The following is a 26,054-nucleotide window of genomic DNA, read 5'->3' as shown; positions in this document are numbered from 1 at the left end:
TACATTAAGCACATGACTAAGAAGGATTGTCTTTTGAATCAAGTCCTGGATTTTGTCATCAATGTTCTGTGGCACACAAGATACTGTTATGTGCATTTGATTTTCTGTTCTCAATGCTGACAATTTTCTTTTCCACCGTTAGCAACAGCCCAGTGGCACAGCAGATGTCAGATATGATTTATCTCTGGTTGCCATTATTTACTACCAAAACAATGCTTTTTAGTTACTACAATTCAGCACAGAAAGTGCTAAGCTACATTCTATAATGTACCATAAAAATACAAAGACAGTTTTCCCACAAGATGCAGTGGGAATAAAGCATCTTTGTCTTTCCGTACTATTATAACCATTATAATGGTTATCTACCTGAAAATTCTCAAGATAATACATGACATCACCATTATAGTCAGACAATCATGGAATATTTAACTCTGTAAGAGTTCTTATAATTATGTACTGTATTAAGACCAGTTAAATAACTCCTAAATTACTCCTGATGTATGTCAAACTTACAGCAAAGAACATATTCCCTAAAAATATTTCCAAATTCTCCCTCAACAACTTATTGTAACTGGATACATGTTCTAATAGCAAATTCACATTCTTCCCAACTTACTTATTGTAAGCTAATAATTTTGATACTATCCTTAGTAATACCAATATTTGATTCCTTTTTTTTTCCTAATAAAATTTGCTTATGTGCTTGCAAGTAACAATCATTTCTTCTCCTCAGTCTTCTTTTCTTCTTCCTCTACGTGTTTCTGGGGGTGTTTTGTTTTTTTTTTCAAAATTCATTATTTTTACTGCACTCTCCCAAAAGCTACAGTATATATCTCGTTAAACTGACAAGCCCAAAAACTAACATGTCAGTTTGAGGGTTAACCAATACACTAAAGGCTGACTTAAAATTTTCAGTGCCCTGGGGAGGAGGGATAGGAACCCTCCTCCTAAATTGCTCTGAAGTGCCTAAGTTCCCTATAGATTCAAGGGAGAAGCAGACAGTAGATCACCATTTGGTGGCCTTCAGAGGTGCCTAAATTATTCATGCTGGATTTGGCCTGAAATAATTAAATTTACTTGTTCTTACATAAGATGACATGCATTACAGCATTATGTCAGCATCACAATGTGTACTCCTAGACAATTTATGTTTGCCGTGATGTTTTTTCCCACACTCTTAGCAGGGATTAGGTGTCATTAGGACCTGACAGGTTATGTTCCGACTCTTTTTATGAAAGTTTTATTTTCTGTTTCTAAAGCATACTGCTTTTCATGAGCAGCATACACTCTGATTTCAGAGCCCTTCCCAGTTTACCAAGATAACACACTCAAGTGTATCACATAACCTTCTCACAAGCCTTTCAAAACTTCTCTTTTTCAAAAACACATATTGGCTTGGTTTCTATCTATAAATTCAGTTTGCCCATCACCATTCTTTGTCACTTAAGACTACCAGAATGGAATGATTTATATCCACATTATTAAAATTTCTCAGCCATATCAAGCAATATATTGGGGGCCATAGAGTGTGATCATATTTAATCTGCTTTCAGGAATGGTTCCTGGCACCATTTCCCAGACTTGTTAGGGAAAAAAGTGAGTTGACAGAGGCTAAAGGCAGGACAGAGAGGGTAAGAGTACAGACATTCCACTGGTGGGAAGGATCCTATTTAATTCAATAGAGCAGCCATAAAGAATATTGGAAGTACAAAGCACACTGTCCTCTATCTCACGTAGAGCAGAAAAAAGTTATTACTGCATCTCATTTGTAAGGTAGAACCCTTTTAGATCTCAGTTCCTATCAATGCCCACAGCTGTGTGCAGCTCCATTCAATTGTCATCTAAATTCCAATTGAGAATAGATGGATGTCAAATTAAAGCCCAAATAGGCAACTAAAAAAGTCACAAAGTGACAGAATTTTACTCTCACAAAAGATGAATCCACAATATCAGCATCTATAAAATTCCTTATGAATAAAGAAAGGTTGTGTTCCAGCAGTTTCATAATGAATCCTTTTCCAGGGCTGAATGCAGCTGTGATGCTGCAGGTGAAAAGATAAAGTCAGAAGACTCGGCTCGCTCGCAAAAACAGGAGTCTGCCACCCCTGTAACTTCTTGGGTGAATCTACTCCGCATCCTTTATTTCTCCTTTCTAATCTACATTACTTCTGATAACCTGTGAAAGTGTCACGTAAAATAGCATCATTCACACATATGAAATAGATTCATGTGTATGCAAGAAATGCAGATTTCCTCTCGCAACCCATGCATGCATGTAACTTTCAGGCAGAATTTGGGAAGCAAGTTCTGCAAATGTCTCCCCTTTCTTCAACCCATAAAGAAATTGAAGAGAGAAATCAAATCACCTCAGAAGAGTCTGGATTTTCAGTGAATCCATATCAGATTTAGTTCTTCCAACATTTCACTAGGTACTGAAGTTAAAAATTCTAATATTCTAATTCTATCTCCTCCTTCCTCTGCAAGACAGTACCAATATGTAATTTTTCACTCTTCTGACCTCACCATACTATGTTTCTAAAACAAATACATTCACAGTTACTTCCCAGCAGCAATCGTTCCACTGCTAGCACGAAACTGTGGATTCTCAGTGGCTGGTGCACAAATAGAGCTGTTTACAGCCTTGCCAGATAAACAGCAACACTGATCCCCACAGTGTGCTTGTCCAAACACCATAAACAGATGCAGCTCCCTCTGTTAGTGGATATTTGCTGCATTCTTTAAATGGTTTTTCCTATTTTTCCTACTTTGGTCAAGGGGAAAAAACAAACAAAAAAAAAAAGAAAGCCCTCAAAACTTAAAGCAGCAGAAATGACTGTGGAAAATTAGCTATTGTGTACAGCAAAAGATCCAAAACAAGTATAATTTCCTCTGCTCTGCAAGCCAAGAAGTTCCTTGGATGGAGGCAAGCAGAAAGGAAAAGACTTTGCTGTGCACAGACCCAAGATTAAGCACGTGTTCAGTTCTCCAGCTCCTGACTGTCACAATAAGGAGGTCTGTATATTGAAGAACAGCATTTATTTATAATTAATAGAATTTGCCTATCAAAAATAAATAACTTCAGTGCCTTTGAAAATTTTAACAGCAAACATCTCATTGCTTTCCAAAGAATCTCGTGTCCCTAAGAGGCTAAATTACTTTTGTTGCAGGATTTAGATTTATAGGACAAGAGGCATTTTGGAATTTTAAATCAGTGTTACACAGTAATCTTAAAATTTACTTTAAAGTTTCAAGCAATCTTTCTGCTTCTTCATATTCCACTGGTAGGAATCCAGAAAATGGTAGTTCATCACTTAGAAAAAAAAACCATCTCCACAGATGGTATGTTCACAGCAGACATAAGCACTCTCAAAATTGACATAAATGAATAAATATAGCACTAGTCTGAGATAGTTAAGATATACAAGATTTCTATGTGTTCCAGTCAGAACTGGCAAATACAGACTTTTACAGCTATTAGAAGAAAAGAAATGATTCAAATTGTGTATTTTTTAAAACAAACTAAAATATCATTTTCTTTCAAATAAAAGTTACTCTTTTTTAAAAAACTTTTTCAATTATTTTCCTGCACTGTAGTTGTAAAGAGCTCTAAAGACATCAGACATAAAAGATGTTATGTAAATCTGAAAGTGGGCACAATTTTTAATCAGGATTTTGTACAGAACTGGGTACTGTTAATTCTGTTCAAGGCCACACAGAAATTGAAGCAAATATTATCTAAATATAAGACCTGACACCTGTGCTTTAAAATTAAAAGAAGAATGCTTATTTCTTTTTCTCATATTCATTATTCCCATAAAAATTGATTAAAATAATGCAATTTATAGGTTTTGTTGGGCTACAGCCAAGTTATCTATGTATATTTATATATTCCTTTCTAATTTGGCTTTCTGAACTATCCATTTGCTTTCTATTGCTGCAGTAACGCTCTCTGTGTGTTCTCCCCTTGAGCAAGAGCTGCAAGAGGAATACATTTGGATGAAGAATGCAAACCAGTCGTGAATGTGAGATAAAAATACCTTTCAGAGGTTATGCAATAAACACTGAACAGTGAATCATCAGAAGAGGTTTATTAAAAATCATAAGAGTACCTACAATCATGAGGAAAAATACATCACAGTCTTGCTGTCCCCCTATTGTATTTTAATTAGCGTAACTGTTTTATTTCAGGTTTGGGTTTAACTTGTTTGTTTTTGTTTTTTTTTTTTTTTTTTGGTAAGCTTTATTTACCTAATATTTACCTAAGACTCATGATGTATCTGAAGTAGCCACATTGAGGTGTAAGTGAATAAATCTCGCTGTTTCAAATGAAGCAAAAATGGTAATGCTCTATCAGACTTCTTAGAAAAGGAGAAGTTTTCAATTATGTTTCTTTGCATTATTAGAAGGTGGCTTTTCAACTCAGCCTCCACTTCTGCTTGGCAATTTTGTTCGTGCAAAGTCATTCCCATCTCTGCAGAAATGAGAGCTGTATCCTGTCCCAGAGATGAATTCCTGAACATAAGTGAGGAGCTTCACTGTCTGTGGCAGGATATGCAGGATATCCACACAATTTTAACATTCTTTCTGAGCACAAAACTATTCACAAAAGAACAGCTCTTTGATTGTACACCTACCATTTGTTCATTCATGGCAATAAAAATTTTGTTTTACTACAACTTCTTTTTTTTCTTTAATTCAGAATTGCAATGCTTTTTTCTTCTTAGCCCAAGAACTGTAATTTGTATATGCAATTTATTGGTGCTAATTTCTTTGCCTTTACTTCTGTGCCTTTCTACTTCAAGTCTGTGTGAAAATAATGAATTGAGTTAAAAAACGATTAATGAAGGGATCAGACAGCTCACAAATCTATACCTGATTTGTATTAGAAATCAAGTAGGCTAATTTTAAAAGCAAAAATGTAGACAGGCCTCATTTTTAAAAATTAATCAAGTGTCCCATTCAAAATAGATGTTATTGATGTTTATGCAAATGGAATACTATAATGTCCCTCACAGGTGTGATAGAACACAACAAAAAGACCACCCAAACAATTTCCAGAAATGACATGTAACTAAACAAAAAAACCAAAGAAAATTCTTCTTCCATCATATTGAATGCAAAAAATTGTTATTTCCTTCTCTTTTCTGTTTTTAAGTTGTTTCAAGACAGTAAAGACTTCTTGCTTAAAATATTTTTTCATATACTCATGTCAAACATCAGCAGAAAATGTTGTGTTACATATCCTGGCATGCAGAAATAGGCCTTTATGATCCTAACTAGATCAAAATACACAATAAATATTTACATGCACTTTTTTTATGCCTTTGAAAAATAATCAAAGGATTGTGAGGCACTTCTTGTCCTGGTACAAAGACGTGAACATTTTTCTCCTCTAGGTCATTTATTCTAATCTAATTCAGGGGGATGTATAATGACCTAAGTTAAACTGTGCCCTGTGCTACCTCTGCAGCAGATTATATGAAATAAAATGATGGTCCAACTCCTAAACATTCAACCGTGTAAAGACTTTCCTAAAGCTTCTTCGTTTCATTTGTAAACCAACTTGACTTGCTTAGGTCAGGTTGAGCAGGTGACAAGTATTTTGTAGAACAAAAACAGCAGGTTACATTTGTCCTTTCACAGAAACACGAGGACTTGTGCTCAGACCCAGCTGCGTTCAGACCTCCACGGTACCCCCACTGCGGAGTCAGTGGCAGTCCCAGACAAGGAGAGGCATGGAATGATGCCAAGCTCACCTTTGAATTCTTTGTTTGACACTAACTAGTCTCATCCAAATCATTTGACTCTGCACCTACCAAAGGGAGTGCTGATGTTTAGCAACCAGGCCACACAAATCAAAATGTCCAAACAAAGGGATTTTTTTGCCCCCTTCCAATCCACTTTGCTCGGGCACCAGCTCTTTGGGGAAGAGTGCAGCTTTTTTATTCTCTGTGTCCTACCTAACATGATAAAATCCTGGTTTATACATAAAGTACATTGATGGTGTTGGTAATAATTACCATGATAATAATACAGTTCCATCAGTGAGAATGAAGACTCTTGGGTGTATGTAGAAAGTGTTGCAGAGCTAATTAGGGGGCTACTTTATAACACAATTATTATTCCAGAATGTCTCCTTGTATAAACACTGTTCCTCCTTGCAGTAAAATGTGCCTTTATGTAGTTTATTTTAACCTGTTTTCAAAGTACATTACGTATTGCCAAAGTAATTTAGAGCAAAATAAGCATTTCTGCTTGGGAAGTTCATGTATTATGGCAATTTTTGACTCGATTTAGTATATTTTAAAAAGTTCTAACTTTTTAACAGGAAGAAAAATTATTCAATCACTAGTGTTAGTAGGTAACTTCAGGAAACCTGTAAAGTTTTATAAAAGAATTGTCCATCTAGAATAAACCACAATTACATTAAAAAAAGAGAAAAGCTATTTCTTAGCAATTATAGACCAAAATACTCCTGAGGTGGATGTAATGTTCCTGTTTCCACTGTCTCAGGACATAGTTTAAAGTATTAGATATAGAGCAGAATCAGACTGATCAGGTATTCATTGTGAAGACAGCCTCTGCTAAATATCCTACAGAATGTGGTACAACAGGGTTTGAATCTTGTATTAGGGGTTTTGATGACTATAGTAATATTAATTATAAAAATAACGGATAATACAAACATCACTGAATGAAAATTTAGATAGAAATTGTTAGAATTTATTTTAAATATACAGGAATTGTTTAAAAGCTACATTTAATTTTCCTCACCGGTGTTATTTCACTTATTTTATCTCTCCAATCAAAGTCTGAATCTCTTTCATGTTTTATGAACATTCAAGACATTATGAAAATTTCTTAACTGTCTGCAGAAAGGCAGTGTTCAAAACACATGGATGAATAAGAAGTAGTAAGTGTTAGTTACACAGTAAGAAGAGTATGCAAATTAGAAGTATCCTGGAGTCACTCTATGAGAAAACTGTTTTAAAACCCCTACAATTTACCGATCCCATCACAATTTTATAACTTGTGCTCATTGTAATTACTTAAAACACACACAAAAATATATATTGTTCATATTAGAGTACAAGGAGATCTACTTTCAGTGTACTCTGCTCAGTATAATATATATAGAATTTGTATATTTATATGAGTGAGTCCAATGGATTAGACCAGCATGGTGAAAATTTGATAACGGAACATAAGGAAACCCTTTCAGGTATGAGGGTTCGTGTAATTTCTACATTATAATTTGTAATATAGCTGCTGCTGTTTTCACTTAACCAAGCAATAACTTAAACCTCCATCAGCAAAGAACCGAACACCCAAATGCTCACCATCAAGCCTTTAGTTTCAATCATGCCACAAAGTTTGACAGGTTGCTGTATTATTTGTGTCAAAAGGCTATCATTGTATCAAATGTGTATGATCTGATCAGACCATGACCTAGTTGTCCTTCAGCTGTTTTGCTGCCTTGCTTCTCTCTCGTTATTGAGAACAGCAAATGAAAGCATCCAGCTCACCTTCTGTTTTCATGCAGCCTCCTTTACCTCATGTCCCTATCACAGCTTGTCTAAATTAATTAGCACTAAGCTTTTAGTACGACTTTGCACAGAAATATTTTCAGTATTGTTGTTGTTATGCCCTGTGTTTCTATGGAATGAACAGACTGTCTAGAGCAACAGAGTGACATGTTCTGTGTAAGGGTTTTGGAATACTTTTTTTAGTGTATTTTCAATTCAACCCCTTTTTAAAGCCTGGCATTTTTTTTTTTCCTTCTTGCTGGCTTTGTACTTTGGGGGACACTTCTAAGGGAATTATTCCATGGTCTTTTTCCTCAAGATGAGTTCAAGTTTCTCATGATTATATAAATCATGCTTTTTTATCTAAGTTTCTGCACTGAACATTTGAACATAGTGCAGGAATCACCAGGCAGACGCAGTGATATGGCACCATGAAAGGTCCACGTAGAGCTACCCAGTCAATGTTTGCAGCTATTCACTACCAGCACAACTCCAGTGAGTGAGTTGGCTCAGCTATTTCACTGTGCTGATATAGCTCTGCAGCTTCTCATTCCAGAGTGAGTTAGCTCGGAAGCAGACGAGGTTTTCTGGACCACGCCTCACTGCACACCATGGGTATATATAGTCTATTAGAGACTCAATGGACCTAAACCACTTCATGTCATCTGCAAACACCACCCCCTTCTTCTCATTGCTGTTTCTAGATAATTAATTTTTTAAACTCCATGGATCTCTGCATAAACACTTGGGGAACTCTGCTTCTGCTGAAATGTTCCATTTATCCTTATGATTTTTTCCTCTCAGGCACAGAGAGTCTGGTAATGCTTTGCCCTGTGACAACATGATTACTTTAGGAGTTGCTTCTACTACACAGAAGCTGTGCAAGGGCTTTTTTTTTTGACAGTTCAAATATACTTTATTGATTAATTCTCACTCTTATCAAAATTCTAATAGATTGACAATCTGTCCTGTATGACTTTCCTGGATAGATGCCAGCTACTTTGTTCCTAAAACCCCTAAGTCACGAATTTATGTACTATGCTGAGGCTTCTCATGGGTCTCTAATTTACAAGATTTCCTAGTACATTTTTTAATGATAAACACAACTTCTGACATTCTTTGGTTACTAGCTTTTGTTAAAGAAACACATAATCCGCTGACTTCTTCCTATTTGTTTTAGCCAGTTTTTTAAAAACATCCTCTTCCATGACTCAGTCTGGCACATTTAATTGAAATGCTTATCTGGGATGGGTGCCTTCCTAAATACACCTGTCTTTCTCTGTCCCTCCTCAGTAAATACAAATGAGAAGAAACAGTTTAGAATCTCTGCCACATCCCTGTCCTCACTAACTGCAGCTGAAGAGACCCACCAGTTCTCTCCTTGCTTCCTACACCTTTAAAGTTGGCTGTATTTCTTGTCTATATGTCTAACATGCCTTTGGCTATTTCCTCTAAGAAGTCCCTCTTAGGTCCACTAATTACTACCCTAAAATTTACTTGCTAGATTTTATGCTCTTTTCTGATCATTTTGTTTTAGAATCTTTCTGTTTTTAAGAAACTCTTTTAGTTCAAATAGGTTTTTTTGCATTCTGCAATATAATTTTCTTCTTCGCTACTCATTTTTCATGCGGCCATTTTCATACATGCTATAACTTTTTATACAATATTTTTGCTGAATGAGAGTTCTGTTTCATATATTTTAATCACTTCTCATAAAAAATCATTCTAATGACAAACTGACTTTGATACAGTCTTCTGTGTTAAGAAGTTGAAATTGTTTTTATTTTTAATTGCAATTTTTAATTGCAATTACCCAGTGGCTCCACTAAAGTTCCTTCCTGAATCAACTTCCTCTTATGCATTTCTCTTGCTTTATTCATTGAATAAATTATTAATTATAAATTATTTACTCAGTGCTACAACTACTGCACTCACTTTTTCTTGCTCCTGTTCTTTGCTATACAATCTAAATTAAAGAAAATATTAAATAAGGGAAAAGAAACCAGAGAAGCATTATTCTTGTTTTGTAAAGATTTTGAGGATCAGGGGGAAAAAAGCAAAACTAAATTTGGATTCTCAAGTGTGGATTATGTAATAACAGTTATATATGGTTACTCCTGACATTTTACTTCCATTTTTTTATGTCCTTGTACCAGAAAAGTGTAAAATGTAGACTGATGTCTATATGTAAGGGCATTGTTCAACAAAACTACTTATGTTAGTGTAACAAAATTTAAAATCCCTAAACTATCAACTAAATAAATACATCATTGTTATTTGAAATAAAACTCCGAAGCCTACAACAAACCAGAACAGAACTACTATTGTGGTGCCACCAGAAAACAACAATCATGTCAATGTCCATACTGCACTAGAACTGGGTTGTTATTAGACCATTTAAGGATGTACCAACTTGTTAGATTAAAATTAAACTTTTAACTGAGGTAACAGTATCACTACTGCTAAATTATGGCTTAGTGCCAAAGAATGTTTTGTAGAAGTAAATGATGAAAGACCAGTTTGGGAAAGAAAGACTCATGAGTTGTTAGGTCATACTGAAATCTCACATTGGACTTTAGAATATGACCAGATGATTGACACCTGATGTTCTACCTACACAAAATGAGCTGATTGTCTCAGGATGGGTTTTGCAGGAATGGCTTTCACATATCAGAACTGGTAGTTGAATTTGGAAGTTTTCAGTAAAGCAAATCTAAAGACTGAAGAAGTAAGAAGACCTCTCCTGAAGGACTGAAATACCAGGACAGCTAATTCAGAAGGGAGAACTGAGCTGCCTATGCTGAGAATGATCTGTAGCAAAGATCTTCACATATCAGGACTGCAGCATAGCACCCCTCTGAAAAACTGAATGTTTTAGAAAAATAAATAAATTATTACCATTCAGAGAGATTCTTTTTTTTTTATTCCAAATCTGCTGCCCTGAAAGACCTTTGTTGCTTTAAAAAGGGTTGGTAATGCAATGTTAATGTCTTTGGCTTATTTGGATCAGATAAACATCATAAACTCTTGAAGTCAAGGAGATTACGGTCTCTAATAAAATAGAGAAGGCAGCTAAATAGAATGAAAAGACATATTAGATCAAAGTGTTACTCAAGGGCTCTACAGCTGGCTCAGACTCCAAAAGGAATTACGAAGGTCTTTTTGAGATCTATCACACTCTTTCATATCACCTAACCATAGCTGAAAGGCGACTAAAGAAAGAGGCAAAATTTTGGAAGGAGACAGAAGGCACAGAGGAGCACTGACAAGAGTCAACACTATGTAGACAGAAAGATGATCAGACTTAGGGCAAAAGTTTTTATCTTCTTCCTTCTAAACCCTTAAACTATGTCAATAGCTACTTCAAAATAATACACATACCGTTTATTCACAAGATACTTCTCAATCATAAAAAGAAGCTCCCAGGAAAGCCATCTCGATTTAATTTTAGTCTTAAGAAAATGTTAGCCTGGCAATGCCAATGTTTAAACCATCTATCCAAGAAAACTTTGAAAATAAACCAACTGAGCAACTCTCTCACTAATATCAGCTCATACATTTGCTGTTGAAAATCACGTCATACTAAAAACAATCAAGGTTTTCTCTTTTTTTTTTTGAAAAGCACTGAACAATGCCTTCTTCAGCGGTGCCTGAATCCAAGAGAAGCCATTTTTCCCCGCTGCTCCTAAAATGGTGCCTGTATTATTCCTACCATGAATAGCAGAAAGAGCTAGTCTTTATTCCCGCAAAGGGAACACTTTCATACAGCTTTTTGAATGGTACTTACTCAAATATGGTGGTTTGTAAGGCGCTCGTGTATTAGACAGCAGTCCATCCAACTCCTTCCTCTCCAGACTGTTGTGAAGGGCCTTCTCTTTGCCGAAGGTGGAGAAGGACCTTTCTGCCCCCGGCTGGGCTTCTGGTGTTTCAAACACTTCAGTGTCTGGAACGGAGTCCATGCCAGGTACGTGCAGATTGCTGCGGTAATCTGCAGCTTGGCGTCCATCGGATGGGACAAAGGAAGGCATCCAGCACCGATCTGAGTGGCCCAGTGCTTTACATTCCTCCGTGCAATTGGAGAAGAGATCCATGCCTGCAAGCATGAAAGAAAAAGAAACTACAGATATAAGTTTCAGCATCGTGAACAGCTGCTGACAGATACGAAAGATTATGCCAAGGAAACAGAAGCGGAAAGGGAAATGGTGTAAGAATTTCTTCCACTGGTTTCATCTCCTCAACGACAACTACAAAAAATAGCTAACTGTCTGGTCTTCAGAAGTCAAAAGGCATCCTTTAACTAGTGTAACTTAATGCCAGAATTTCACACATGCACAAAAATACCACAAGAAGAAGAGCATTAGTGGTTCTATCCATAAAATCCCTTGCAGACTCACTGTTTAGAACCCATTCACACAAGATTCAATTCCACCTGTAGGTGGGTGTCTGTGGTTCAACAGTTGAAAATACTTGTTTAAGAACACAAAGGAATTGCTTCTCCAACAGTATCTCTGCAAATCTATCTCTGACCAAAGAAATTAAGTGTGCGGCTTGAGGAATCTCAGATTTCATTTAAGAAAATGAACCATCAATGAGTCCTATAAAGGAAATATCTGTGCACATGCTGGTGTACAGGTAGAGCCCACTGTTATTAAAAACAAATGTTACAAAGCAAGAATCCAGCTTTCAAGTGATCAGGATAGCTTCTTTAATCAATTGTTACATCACTCTTTCAGAGATAGTTTTCATTGCTACTGCAGCAGTCCTTACTATCATCAAGTCATCCAAGAAATGGGAGAGGATCCTATAATAAAATACTGCAATCAGCAGTACAAAGGTACCCGCAGTCCTGTATGAGGTGGCTGTGGATACTATCGAAAAGATTGTTAGTACTTCCCCTCTATAAACAAACACTTGTCTGTGCCAACACTGAACTGTTTGCTTACAAATCCTTTAATGCTACTAAGATTTCAAATGACAAGCTATGCTTCTGTTGACTCCTTTCAGGTCGGCACTCACTCCAAAGGAACGTTTCCTGGCTAACAGTTACTAAACTGTTGGATTATACTTGTTTTGAGAGGAATGGTGTATGAAATCATAGGCACAGAGTAAAATAAATAAATCTCAAGTTGGTTTGTCCTGCTCTCGGCTGGGACAGAGCTATTTTCTTCTTAAAAGCTGTTACAGTGTTGTGTTTTGGATTTAATATGAGAATGATGCTGATAACACATTGATGTTTCAGTTGTTGCTCAGTGTTTAATCTAACTCAGGGACATTTCCCATGTTCTGCCAGGGAGGAAATGCACAAGAAGCTGGAGCATGGCCAGGAAAACTCACCCAAGCTGGCCAAAGGGCTGTTCCATACCACAGAGCATCATGCCCAGTATATAAACTGGGGGAGTTGTCAGGGAGGGGCCGATGGCTGCTTGGGGCTGAGCATCGGGCAGTGGGTGGCGAGTGACTGTAGTGTGCATCACTCCTCTGTCTTCCGTTTCATTCCTCTCTCTTTCTCTTTTTTGTTACTATTGTTATCACATTTACTTTATTTAAACTATTGAACTGTTCTTGTCTCAGCCTGCAAGTTTTATTTTTTTCTGATTCTCCTTCCCACCCCACTGGGGTGAGGGGACTGAGCAAGCAGCTCTGAGATGCTTAGCTGCTGTTCGAGTTAAACCAATACAAGTTCAACATCTTACAGGAAAGCAGAACAGTCAAGAAACATCCTTTTCTTGTATTTTTAAGGAGAACTGTCTTAGGTGCATGTCAAAACTGAACTAAATCTGTTATAAACATTGCATTAGAATTACAAAAAATGACACTACTTGTAACAGAAATAGGAAAAAACTTTGAACACTTGTAATAAGATTCATGTAATGTAGCTCATTCACCAGCCTACATTGTGAAGAACTGGATTAGCTCCATCTCCAATGTGAGGATTAGTATTAAGAATTCTACCACTGTTTTGAACTATAATTTAACTTGTATTAGTAATATTTATGTAGTACCTCACACTACGAAAAACAATGTCTTCAGCAAGGAAGCATCGTTATGAGCAATCAACAAGTGCTTAAGTACTGGAGGCAATCATTTAGACAGAAATAAAACATGAGAAAATTAAAAAAAAAAGCTTTTAATCTCAGATTAATCTCACTTTATAATGACTTTTTAATTTGAAATTAAGCAATATACAACGCCAGGTCCAGTTTCGACTGGAACCTTGCATTGATAACTGGCATGCAGAAGTCTGAAAACAAATTACTGATCAGTGAACTGTTGAAGAATGCAAATGTGAACTGCAGATATGATTAAGGAATCAGATGAAGATCATCAGTCAAGGAGAAAAATAGTCTAAATATAAATTCTGTAGTGGTAGAAGCTATCAAAGACTGAAAAAGAAATACTTAGATGCAGAAAGAAATTAGCAGCTAACAATGTCTATAAAACCATGTCTGTGTATCTTATGTACTGAAATGTCTGAAGAAAAATATTTCTTATGCAAGGAAAGACACATTTTATGAATCTAACTTTTTGCCATTCCAAAGATTTAAGGGAAAATAAACACAAAATGGTTATTTCAATTTACAGACTTCCTAGCAAAGTTACATGTAAACAACAGATAGCCCTACATTTAATAGGAAATGATTACAGTTACATTTGCTAACAGTGTATCAGTGACCATATTCATTCAACCTTTCCTGAAAGACAGCAGGAGAAAGAAAAACTTAAGGATAAATATAATATTCTTTAGTCAATGGGGAGGGAGAGATTACAATAATATTGTTTTAAATATATATATTCAAATATAGACCCTTTTCTTCCCTTCATGGATCTTTATTTCCCCTGGAAAATTACCCTCCATTTTACTATTTTCTTCTCACATCAACTGCTATACTGCAAAATGTCTCTATCCAAATATTATTTTTTGTTCCCTTTTGAATACTGCTTGTCTACTGCAGTGCACTGAACAGTATTATATAACAGCTTATTATAAAAGAGATGTTATAGCCACTATAAATCAGGATTTTAAATAAACAAAGTAATGAATGTAGGAGATACAAAATGTAAGCCTGCACAGCAAACTTTTTCCCCCTTGAAGATGAGAACTTCTAAAAGGACAAAAAGATTATATACATGTGAATTTTAATATACACTGCTGGAACACACAGCTAGAATGTAAATGCTTGTTTAGGATGGGAACAAAATGTTCAGAGAGGCAAAGGTTAGGAATTGCTCCAGCTTGAATCAGTCACAACATTCCCTAAGAGTTTAGCTGAACGGCTACAGAACCAAGCCCTTGGGTTTAGTATTTTGACAGAAAAGAAATTTAAATTAGAAGCCTAGTTTCAAAATCCCTGGGTACCCATGTCTATTTACACTGCCTGTGGTATGAATGCTGGCTATTCCTCCTCCACCTTTTTCATGTGGGTCAAAGTACAGAATTCTCTGGTTCTAAATGAAAAAACCTTTAACACAGGGCTGGGGGCAGGTAAAGGCAATTTGCAGTTTTCCAAGAAGGAAGGACATATCATGGTAAATGAAGTAAGACACTTAGAAGAGAACTACTTCATGTGCCAAGAATCATGTTCTTGATTTATAACAAAAAGAAATGTTCAGCAGTGTAACACTTCCATCTCAATGCCCTCATAAAGCTAGTTATATATATGTATGTGATCCTTCTGAACTAAACTATCCATCATAATTGAAAATCCACATAAAGAACAATGCTTTCTACTTTTCACTTAGTGATCCTAAGTTGGACCTTGCAGATAAACTGAAATTTTAAAGGTGACTCTGAAATATGAATTTTAAATGCCCTTTGTGGATACAAACAGACAGTATACTGCACTGAAGTTCTGATAATTATAAGCACTGCACTATTCCAAATACAGCATACATATAAAAACTGATGGCACAGGCCACTAGTTCATTCCTATTCGTCCAACTTATACTACCTGATGGGCCAATGGCCAATATGAGTTTTCACACAACCTTCACTTTGCAGATTTTGAAGGAAAACAAACCCCTGGCCCTCACTCAAAAGCTGCTAAAAACTAGGGAAGGAGTTATTTATTGTTTGATGTCTGCATCTGAATTACCTGAACCCAGGTGCTTTGAATCACATTCTTGGTAGCACTGCAATTCGGAAGCAAATTCACTGGTTCCTTTTCATATTTCAAAAGGAGGAAGTCAAAATTTCTATGTGCATGAGTTTTAATTGGTTTGAAAGACACTTTTGGTCAAAGCAAAAGGTAGGCCTAAACACAATTTTAAATAACGTTTCCTTTCTTAATTTAATTTAAGGAGAAGAACCATACACCAAGCCTTTAGAGCAACGAGTGAACATATCCTTATGTATTACTGAGCAAATGATGTAATAAAAATGAAAAATTCAAACTGAATGTTGACAAAGTACTTTTGCAATAACATTACTAAAAGGGATTTTTTCCCCAACATGTGTAATTTTTTCAGAACTTTGCCTTTTACTTGGAATTAAATGGCATTTCCCATTTCTTCTGTGCTAGTTGTATGCGAGATAGGTATGATGCAGGGAACCAGGTCTCCCTTTCAGAACTCCATTACCAGGACAACTATCCATTTGGTTAGATTATCACTGAGAAAGTGACTCATTTCCCTAGGATTCATGTTTTGTGTCGGTAAATACGGATAATGATGTCAACCTCCTTTGAGGAAGACTTTATCTACTGAAGAACTGGACTTCATGAAACAGTTATTATCATTCTTGCTAAATAATTGGTGCACTGCCTTGGATAAAACTGACTTAATCTGCATGAGAACATGAATAAAGACTCAAATATCTTCAATATTCAGCTCTTCCAAATCTCAGCTTCAAAGCCCTATCTGGACCACTGAGATGTGAACACTATTAAGCATGCAGACCAAGGAAGAAGAAAAAAAAATGAAATAGGAACAGCCCTAAGCTTGAGTCAAGGCACTTTTCTAAGCCATTTTCATGTTCATTCTCACTTTATCTGAGATAGACTCTTTGCCCAAGTGATCTTCAAAACAGGATTTAGCAGTCACTCTGCATAGACTCAGAAGGAATACTGGTTTTCTCTTTGCCTTTATCACTAAAATTCTTCCTCTGACTTCTCAGATTCTTCTCCTTACAGTCACCGAAATATCATAGCTCTTTGGCAATAATGCATACAAACCCTCTTGGCATTTACCTAATCTGTACTGAAAAGGTGTGAGGCAATGTTTCACCCCGTGCCTTTGTATCAGACCCCCACCAATTCCCCTGATCTTAGATCTCAGCTGGTCACCAGTGCAAACTGTCCAGCACTGCACAGAGGAGATGAACAAAAAAAAAAGCTGACGTATTTTATAGTACATGAACGTCAGTATATCTACTTGGCTTCAGGTCTTGGACACTCTTTCCTGAAGTGCATCTGAGACATCGTGCCAATTTAGTGAAAAAAAGGATAATACTCGGAAGAGCTCTGCTTGAGAAAGCTGAGTAGTTAGTGAGCAACCATATGAAATAAGTTGATGGCATGAGTCCAAATCTTGCAGGACAGGTGTCTAATCATACAATTTAAGCGTACGCACATGCAGAGTATTAATTGGCACCCAAGCCGGCAATTTCACGAGGGAGGCCAAGAATTCAATCAACCATGGGAAATAAACTAACCTCATGCTTAGAAATTACTCCTACAGAACACGACTGAAATACAGTGTGTTAATAATAGATAGCAGCGTTGTGTTAGTCGTGTTTGTTCTATAACAAGTAGCAGGTTTTGTCTCAGCAGTCTTCAAAGAGGAGCACAAATCATTAGAACATGCACTTGGGAGTTTGAGACCCCTCCCCCTCTGTTTGCCACAAACTTCCTGCACTTCTTAACCTTTGGAAAGTCACTTTCCAAACAGCTCAGATTCCTATCCCAGTCTTTGAAATAACTACTCAATCCACAAATATTAGGCTCTTGAGCCTCCCACTACTTGCCATTCCCTGCCAAAAGCAGATGGCAGTACTTTAGTACTTTGACAATGTTAGGTAGGTAAGAATGTGGATAATTATGAGGCATTCATGTGGTACTTTAATGAGAACAATATGAATCCCTTACATACTTTCCAGCACGCTTAAAGACATGATTAAATTAGTATTAAGAAAACATATTTTGTGAAAAGGTGAACTAGAATGTTATTTCAATATACAATGAAGTATTTTACGACACGCAGAACAGCGTAGCTCAGAATCTTCACCATAATTGTGCAAGATAAAGCTATGACAGGGTGACAGATTTTCATTCCGCACGATTTCCTTCCCAATTAGTAACTGACCACAACTTTTGACAGCCAGCTTGGAGAGCAATGGACTCACTACAGAATAGCTACTTGTGTGCCACAGGACTGTTTGCTGCTGACAGAAGTCATGTACAGAACTGTAAAGAGATGTTTTGCCAGCAGCATATGCTGCTGACTGAAACTTGTACGATATGAGTTTCGTTTCTCAATGTGAATTGCCTACTAAATGTTTTTAGATGCTTTGGAAAACAAATATAAGGCTGCACAATATCAGGTAACATCTTGAAAAAACCAGCCCAAACTCCTGCCCATGTTATCCATCAGTGTGGTTTCCTTCAGTAATTTAGAAAGAATTTATTACAGAGCATCAGAACGACCAAAAAACTGAGAAGGCATTCCCTCTGGTATTTCCTCTAGCCATTTAAGATCAAACAAGACTTATGCTCCTTTTTTGCCCATAAAATTTCATCACCAAAAGCTAATAGGAAGAGTGAGCTTTTTATATCAAAACATCTTGCCATCTCTGAGTCAAGGGGTTATTCTTTGCATGAAGACAGGACAATTCAGCCCAAAACTTACAGGAAAAGTAAAGAATAGGTATGTAGATGATTAAAGTACTTTCTAAAGAGATTTGTATTTAAATATTTATTTGGAACTAGGATTAAAAAAATGGTGCATGCAAATTATTCTCAAATCACAGCACCAACATAGGAAATTGGAAGTTCTGTGTATTCTGAGGTTTCAGTTCAAACTGTTGATTCTGAGTAGACCAAAGCTCATTTGCAGCTTTCATTATTTCCTATGTCATCACCACTGGAGACACAGAAATTCATAAATCACATTGGGTTTTTAAATTACTTAATATTATTTAAAAGTATAGAACAGATTTTCCCCCATTTGATAAAATAAAAATGAAGAATTTACCCTGCTAAGGACCAATGCCAAGTTTGACAAGTGTTCATCTCTGAGACAGACTACTTCTAAAATGGAGAGAAAGAATGAAGTGGAGAAGCACAACAATAACAGCACTGAATGCATCTAAAACAAAATAGCTTTCAGTTGATGTGCAACTCTGTGATTATATTCCCACCATCAGTCAAATCCATCCCCTTCTGCAGATGTTTATTCTCTTCTCTCCTGTTTGGTTATTATGGTTCATTATGTTGAGGGACTAAGCTGATTGAAATGTTCATGGAGATGACTGCTGCAGTAAAATGCGTAAAAGAGAAAAAAAACCAGGAATGCAGGGAGGGCAGGAGGAGAGGGAGCTTTTTATAACTTGATAGCAGTGATTGCTGCATCAGAAACAGTGCAAAAGAAAGAGGGGGGGGAGGCTAAATACATGGCTTTTTCAAACAACAATAAATCATACGCCATATATAGGCCAAAAATGAAAGAAGCTCTGTGTTCAGATGTAAACTTCTGGCAAGACCTGGTTTGTTGTCAGGTTCCCAGACACAAAATAGACACTCTGTTCACTTAGCATGAAGCCCTGCAAGAAGCAGGGAGCTCCGGAGACTCTTGGCTCTTCTCAAGTCTCATTAGGTCTGCATATTAATGACTTGCAGCAATAGAAAGGGGCCCTGTGGCAGCCTCCTCTTCCCCTGGTGCCTGGGTTTCCCATCGTTAAGGGCACAGTGACTACAGCAGCAAGGAAATGGGGGATGTTAACAGAGCAGGCGGGTGAGGCAGCGCTGCTGTGACAGTACTGGGTCCTCTGCCCTGGTCTCTTATAAGATGGGGGTCAGGAAAAACAAAAAAAAAGGACAACTGGCAGTATTTTGTATGACACACTGGTAGCAAATCCTTATACATGACAGAGCACAGAGGAAATAAGGGGAAAGAAATCACTGTATTGAACCAAGATGTACCAGACCTGTGGAGGCTGTGGTGGGGAAGAGAGCACAGCATTTGTGGCTAAAATGCAGTGTGAGGGTGAGCGTGAATTCTAATGCACAGGCTCTGAACAAATGTCCCTTTCAGAAGCAAACTGACAGTATGAGAGCAAAGACAGCAAGCCCTGTACATGGGAATAACACTGCAATGTACATATTTTCTAGACGATTCACATCATAGTCTTTTAAAGCCTTTCTTTCCTGTCAGGATGGAAGAAACGTATTTAGTAATACCTTGGCCTTATTAACATGGAGATCACTTGCACTATATGGTGCCTCTATTTGAATTAAAAAACCATCCTCCAAAAATGCTAAGGTATTACATATTCAGAGCACCCAGTGTGTCTCCACTGATCCCCAGCAAAAAAACCCTCACTGTCTGGCTGTCATTCAATCACTGGGTTCTTTCTTTCCCTTGGGAACTCCCCCTTCACTTCCCACTGCCGTGCCAGCTGAAGTGCCTACTAAACAAAATTGTTTAATGCTCTGAAATTCTGCAAATCTGCCACAGGAAAAAAATGTACTATGAAATGTACCAACAACTCTGTTTTAATGTGCAGGAAGTTTTGCTACAGCGAGGGATGCACTATAACGTACCAACCCCCACCCACAATCAAATGAATGGAATAAACTCTGCCCCGTGAACGAAAGAGGTTCAAAACTGCCTCCTTGTCCACGTAACTGCAGCAGCAAGCTGATTTAGACCCAGCCTCCCACACAATATGATCACCTTATTTATGCCTCTCTAGTATTATATTCCTATAAGTAACTGTTCCTTCTAGTCTCTCTGCTTAAAGATCTACTATTTCCATTCTCTTATCAGACTTACCAGAGGATTGACCTCGATTAGTGGCATCATGATCACTGTCTCCTTGCTCACTGTCTCCATGCCCACTGTCCTTAGAGCTTACTATGTCTGCTTCCTGGAATGCAGAACTAGACACAGAAACATCTTTACATTAGAATAAACATGAAAGAGGAACTCATAAAACATTCTTCCGCCATCACATGGCCAAACCCGGTGCTGCATCCCCCCACTCCTGCCTGCTGCACGGCTTCTGCAGAGGTGCTCTGCCCACCATAAACCAAACCAGGAATTTCCAGACCTTGGGAGTCTGGCTGGAAGAGACAGCAAGGCCTACTGCTCTGCCTGGGTTTCATGTAGTCGGTGTAAATAATTTGGTAGCATTTACTTAAGCTGGACAGCTGAGTTTTAACTCAGAGAGACCCTACAGAAGCATATTCATGAGTATTTGAAGCATGTTTTAGACTAATACAAACCGAGATTTTGTTCTCTTTTCAGTCGGTTTTGAATCCAGTTCAGAAAAGCTGTGATTCAAACTCATTTAGCTGACTGTCTTATTTAATATGTCTAGAGACATTAGACTTCCCACTGCTTTACTTCTCTGTTACATCTGCAGTAAACACATTTCTGCACCCCATTCAGACTTGCTAAAGCATGTGTGAGGAAACCAAGGCTAAGGAGCTCCTACCTGTTTACTCGTCGGGGTCTGTCAACTAGATAACTGAGCTCAGCACGCTGATGTTTCGTCTAGGAAAAAAAGAAAATATTGGGAAAGATTTTTAACTCTTGATATTTCTGTAACCAACCAAGAGAGCTTATTCACTATAAATGGTAATGCTTAGCTGCAAGTAGGCCTACACAATCTGTTCCTAGGATAGAAGGGGAAAAATCCCAGCTCTTAGTCATACAGTTGGGAAGGCACGAGTGATTTTTCTGGGGTTTTTTGGGATGAGATTCTGACGTTTTCTCACAGTGCACACTGTTTAGCATCACAAGGACTCCCACAAAAAATTAGCATAAATATTTCTAGACTTGTGGACTACTTAGTCTAAGAAAAAAAATTTATTGTAATCTAGTTCTCAGCCTGTTTTTAATTTCAGTGTATAAAAATAGTGAGAGACAGTACTGTTATTGTACCCTAAGGAAAAAAATACATTGAGATACTCTCAAGTCATCAGAAAGGTAACAGAAGACAGAATTTTATAGGCATTTCTAGGCAAGGTCAATCTTACAATCCAGTGTTATAAATTTTACTGTAAAACATAACTGTTTAGAACATACCATTCAAACCACCTTTTCCAGACTGGACAGCACTCAAGTTTCAGTTAAGAGAGAATGTGATGTTTTCACTAGTGCATAAGCAGAGAGGTATTGAGAGAAAGTATAAGCTAACCCAGTACAAAATGATTAATGAAAGAGTAATATGGAGGAATATATGCTCTGATAGAAATTCTCTACACACCAGGTAACACAACACAGGCTTAACAAACATGTTTAACAGGAGGAGACGTTAGGTCTCAGCATGTAATTTTACTGAAGCTCTTGCTGCTTTCCTTTGCAAGTTCATCTTTGGTGTTACAAAGAGCTGTGCAGATAGAGTAAAGAAAAGTCAATTAATAAACCCTAATTCACAAATTAATTAAAGCTCCTGCTAACTGTAGAGATTGTCACAGTCCCAGAGGGGGTTTCCCCCAAAGCCTTACTTGCACATGCGAGGATTTCAAGGAAGGAAAAAAGACATGGGTTTAATCGTTGCTTCAGAACATGCTGTGATTACACCCCACCTCACTCCAGTCCTGTCAGCTGCAGAGACTCTGCGAAGAGCCGTAATCCCCACCCCCCTCAACCCACAGGCGATCTGCTCACAGCTAACGCTGGCTCAGGGGAATCTCCGTGCCCCGGCCGGGGCCAGATTCCTTCAGAGGCACCGGGATGGGGGCGGGAGGGGGGCGGGGGGGTAACAGAGGGACACGCTTGGCTGCAGCAGCTGCTGAGCCCGGGTGGGAGGGAGCCGGCGGGGAGGGGATCTACCCTCTCCTCCCCTCTGAGACCGAAGGGCTAAAGCCTCCCGAATAGGAGAGGGCCAAGAGGGGAGAGAAGGCAGACGGATGGATTAAAGGGGAAAGGAGGAAGATGCAAAACGTCTTTCCCGCCAGGGGAGGAGGAGCGGGAGCTTCAGGAAAGGGGCCCGGGGCTTGGGGAAGGATGCTTGGGGATGGCTAGAGAATGAAGCCTGGCGGGAGGGGTGTGGGGTGGCGGGGGGTGCCGTCCTTACCTCGCTAGACAAGATGCTGCCGTTGGAGATGATGTCGGGCTGCTGGTCGGCGTAGCCTGTGACGATGGCCCCGCAGGGGTTGTGCTCGGCGTCGGTGCTGCGAGAGGGGCTGCAGGGCTTGAGGAACATCAAGTCGGTCTTGGCGGACTCGGGGGTGAGGCAGACCTGGTAGCAGTAGTTCTGATTGTGGTGGTGGGAACCGAAGCTGCCCGACTCCTCCACCGGCACCTGCGCCGGGTTGCTGGGCACGTTGGAGCTCTGCACCAGCATGATGTCCGACTTGCTGAGCTTCTTCTTGCGGGCCCGCGCCTGCCGGCTGCAGCAAGGGCAGCAGCAGCAGCAGCCCAGGCAGCAGTCGCTGGCCAGGCAGGTGTAGATATTGAGCTTCTTCTCCTTCTGGCAGCGCACGGCCAGGACGATCATGGCCAGCAGGAAGATGAAGGAGACGGAGCCCAGGGCGATGATGAGGATGAGGGTGAGGTCAAGCGAGGTATCCCCCCCGGAGCGGCTGGGGCGATGCTCTCCAGAGCCGCCTCCGCCGCCCCCCGCGCCCGTACCCGCGCCCGGGCCGCCTCCGCCGCCGGGCCGCTCGCCCGCCCCGTCCACCAGCACCACCTGGACGGCGGCGGTGGAGGAGAGCGGCGGCTGCCCGTGGTCGCGCACCTCGATGACCAGCTCGTAGGGGCGCTGAGGGTCGCGCTTGGCCGGAACCCTGCGGGCCGTCCGCAGCTCCCCCGAGCGCCAGTCCATGCGGAACAGCCCGGCCTCGTTGCCCCGCGCGATGCTGTAGGTGAGGCGGGCGTTCTCCCCGTCGTCGGCGTCCACCGCCGCCACCCGGCTCACCAGGTATCCCGGCTCGGCGCCGCGGGGCAGCGCCTCCCGCGCCGGGGTGCCATTGCGGCCGGGCAGGGGGCTGACGATGGCGGGGGCGTTGTCGTTCTGGTCCACCACGATGATGTGGACGGTGGCGTTGCCGGCCAGCGGCTGCGGCTCCTCGCCGGCGTCGCGGGCCTCCACCTGGAAGCTGAACTCCTTGAGCTGCTCGTAGTCGAAGGAGCGGAGCGCGTAGAGGAAGCCGTTCTCGGAGTTGATGGAGACGTAGGTGAAGACGGACATGCCCTGGATCTGGCTCTCCAGGATGGAATAGGCGAGCCTGGCGTTGGCGCCCTGGTCGCGGTCGGTGGCGCTGACGGCGTAGATGTAGGCGCCGGGCACGTTGTTCTCGCTCACGTACACCTGGTACACGGGCTGGCTGAAGCGCGGCGCGTTGTCGTTCACGTCGCTCACCCGCACCTGGATGGACTTGCTGGTGCTGAGCGGCGGCTCGCCGCGGTCCCGGGCCACCACCGTGAGAGTGTAGGCGTCGCCGCCCGGCTGCTCGCGGTCCAGCGGCCCCTCGGTGACGATGGTGTAGTAGTTCTTGAAGGAGCTCTTGAGGCGGAAGGGCGCGTCGCCCTGCAGCAGCTCGCACTGTACCTGCCCGTTCTCCTCTGAGTCGCGGTCCGAGACGCTGAAGAGGGCCACCACGGTGCCCGGCGCCGCCGCCTCGCTCACCGCCTCCTTGACGGTGGAGAAGCTGATCTCGGGCGCGTTGTCGTTGGCGTCCAGCACCCGCACCAGCACCTTGCAGTGGGCCGGCACGGCGTTGGGCCCCAGGTCCTTGGCTTGCACGTACACCTGGTACACGTTGCTCTCCTCGTAGTCCAGCTCACCGCTCACCTCCAGCCGCCCGGTGCGCGGCGCGATGCCGAAGAGCTCCCGGGCGCGGGCCGAGATGTGGCTGCTGAAGGAGTAGATGACCTCGCCGTTCTGGCCCTCGTCGGGGTCCGTGGCGTTGAGCTGCAGCACCAGGGTGCCCGGCGGGGAGTTCTCCGGCAGCGACACGGTGTAGACGGGCTGCTCGAAGGCGGGGACGTTGTCGTTGGAGTCCAGCACCCTGACGGTGAGCAGGGCGGTGCCGGTGCGCTGCTGGGGCTGCCCGCCGTCCACCGCCGTCAGCACGTAGCGGTGCACCGCCTGCTGCTCCCGGTCCAGCGGCTGGTCCAGCACCAGCTCGGCGAAGCGGTTGCCGTCCCCCTGCGTCTGCACGTCGAGGGAGAAGTAGCTGTTGGGGGTGATCTCGTAGGTGCGCAGGGAGTTGGTGCCCACGTCGGGGTCGAAGGCGCTCTCCAGCGGGAAGCGGGTGCCCGGTGTGGCGCTCTCCGAGATCTCCACGGTGAGGTCAGGCTCCGGGAAGGAGGGCGGGTTGTCGTTGATGTCCAGCACCTCGATCTCCACCCGGAACAGCTCGAGGGGGTTCTCCAGGAAGACCTCCAGGTGCAGCAGGCAGGAGGGGCTCTGCTTACAGATCTGCTCCCGGTCGATCTTCTCGTTCACGTAGAGCACCCCGGTTTCCAGGTTGAGCTCCAGGTAAGGGCTGCGGGAGTTGGGCGCCGTCTGGAAGCGCCGAGCCGAAAGTTTTGTAATGTCCAAGCCCAGGTCCTCGGCGATATTCCCCACGAACGTGCCATGCTCCTGCTCTTCCTGCACCGTGTAATGGAGTTGGCAAAGGGCCCCCTCCACCATCCAGAGCAAGGCAAAGAGGAATAGCACAATCATCTCCAAACGGGGAAAGAGATACCCCCCTCCCCGACACCACCTCTTCCTCCTCTTCCAAAAGCCACCACCACCTCCTCCTCCTCCGAAAATACACACTACAGTGTGTGTGTATGCTCGTCTGTGTGTGTGTGTCCGCGCCTGCAAGCGTGTGGAGAGAGCGGGATCGGGGGAGGGGGAAAGAAAATGGGAGGGGGGGGAGGTTGATCTGGGGGGAGGGGGTGTGCTAGATACTATTTCTTCTGATTCATGTTAGGATTTTTCTCTCCCCCATCTCCCTCCTTTTTGTTACGGGTATTATTATTTCACACGCTGATCAAATGAAGAAGACAGGCATCCCCACTTCATCTGTGATCTTCGAAATAAATGACCAACTAATAATAGCTATTAGCTTGCTGTAGCTAGAGATACACAGTAGCCCGCTTTTATTTATTCCGAGAGTCTTGGCACTGCACCGCGGCAGCAGCAGTGGCGGCGAAGGCAGCAGCAGCAGCAGCAAATCCCAAGGAGGAAATTTTTATATTTCAAGATTGTCCTCGGTTTGTCTTCCTGGTGGGAACTGGAGGGGTAGATGCTGCTGGAACAGCCGGTGGACATACCCTCTTTAGATGGAAGAAAAAGGTAGAAAACCGCGAAATTGAAAAAAGAAAAAATTAACCGCAAAAAGATTTCATATCAAAAAAAAAAAAAAAAAA

At 41.0% G+C, this 26,054-nt stretch overlaps 1 protein-coding gene across 3 annotated transcripts in view; it reads right to left on the bottom strand.

The window, feature by feature from the left end:
• Positions 1-25,696, bottom strand: part of PCDH10 (protocadherin 10) — a 33,421-nt gene extending 7,725 nt beyond the window's left edge. For all 3 annotated transcript variants that reach the window (XM_027893919.1, XM_027893920.1, XM_027893921.1), the window contains exons 1-4: positions 22,765-25,696; positions 21,178-21,236; positions 20,514-20,620; positions 11,314-11,619 (exon numbers count right to left, since the gene is read on the bottom strand). In XM_027893919.1, the coding sequence (XP_027749720.1) occupies positions 11,314-11,619; positions 20,514-20,620; positions 21,178-21,236; positions 22,765-25,362 (3,070 nt within the window). In that variant the 5' untranslated portion in view covers positions 25,363-25,696. The remainder of the gene's footprint in view (positions 1-11,313; positions 11,620-20,513; positions 20,621-21,177; positions 21,237-22,764) is intronic.
• Between the last annotated feature and the right edge of the window lie 358 nt (positions 25,697-26,054).

This window comes from Empidonax traillii, unplaced genomic scaffold (assembly GCF_003031625.1).
Source record: "Empidonax traillii isolate 1590-97213 ecotype Southwest subspecies unplaced genomic scaffold, ASM303162v1 scaffold411:size1093445, whole genome shotgun sequence".
Classification (NCBI taxonomy): Eukaryota; Metazoa; Chordata; class Aves; order Passeriformes; family Tyrannidae; genus Empidonax; species Empidonax traillii.
The sequence above is the reverse complement of the archived record's forward strand: the minus strand, read 5'-3'. Positions and strand labels throughout refer to the sequence as shown.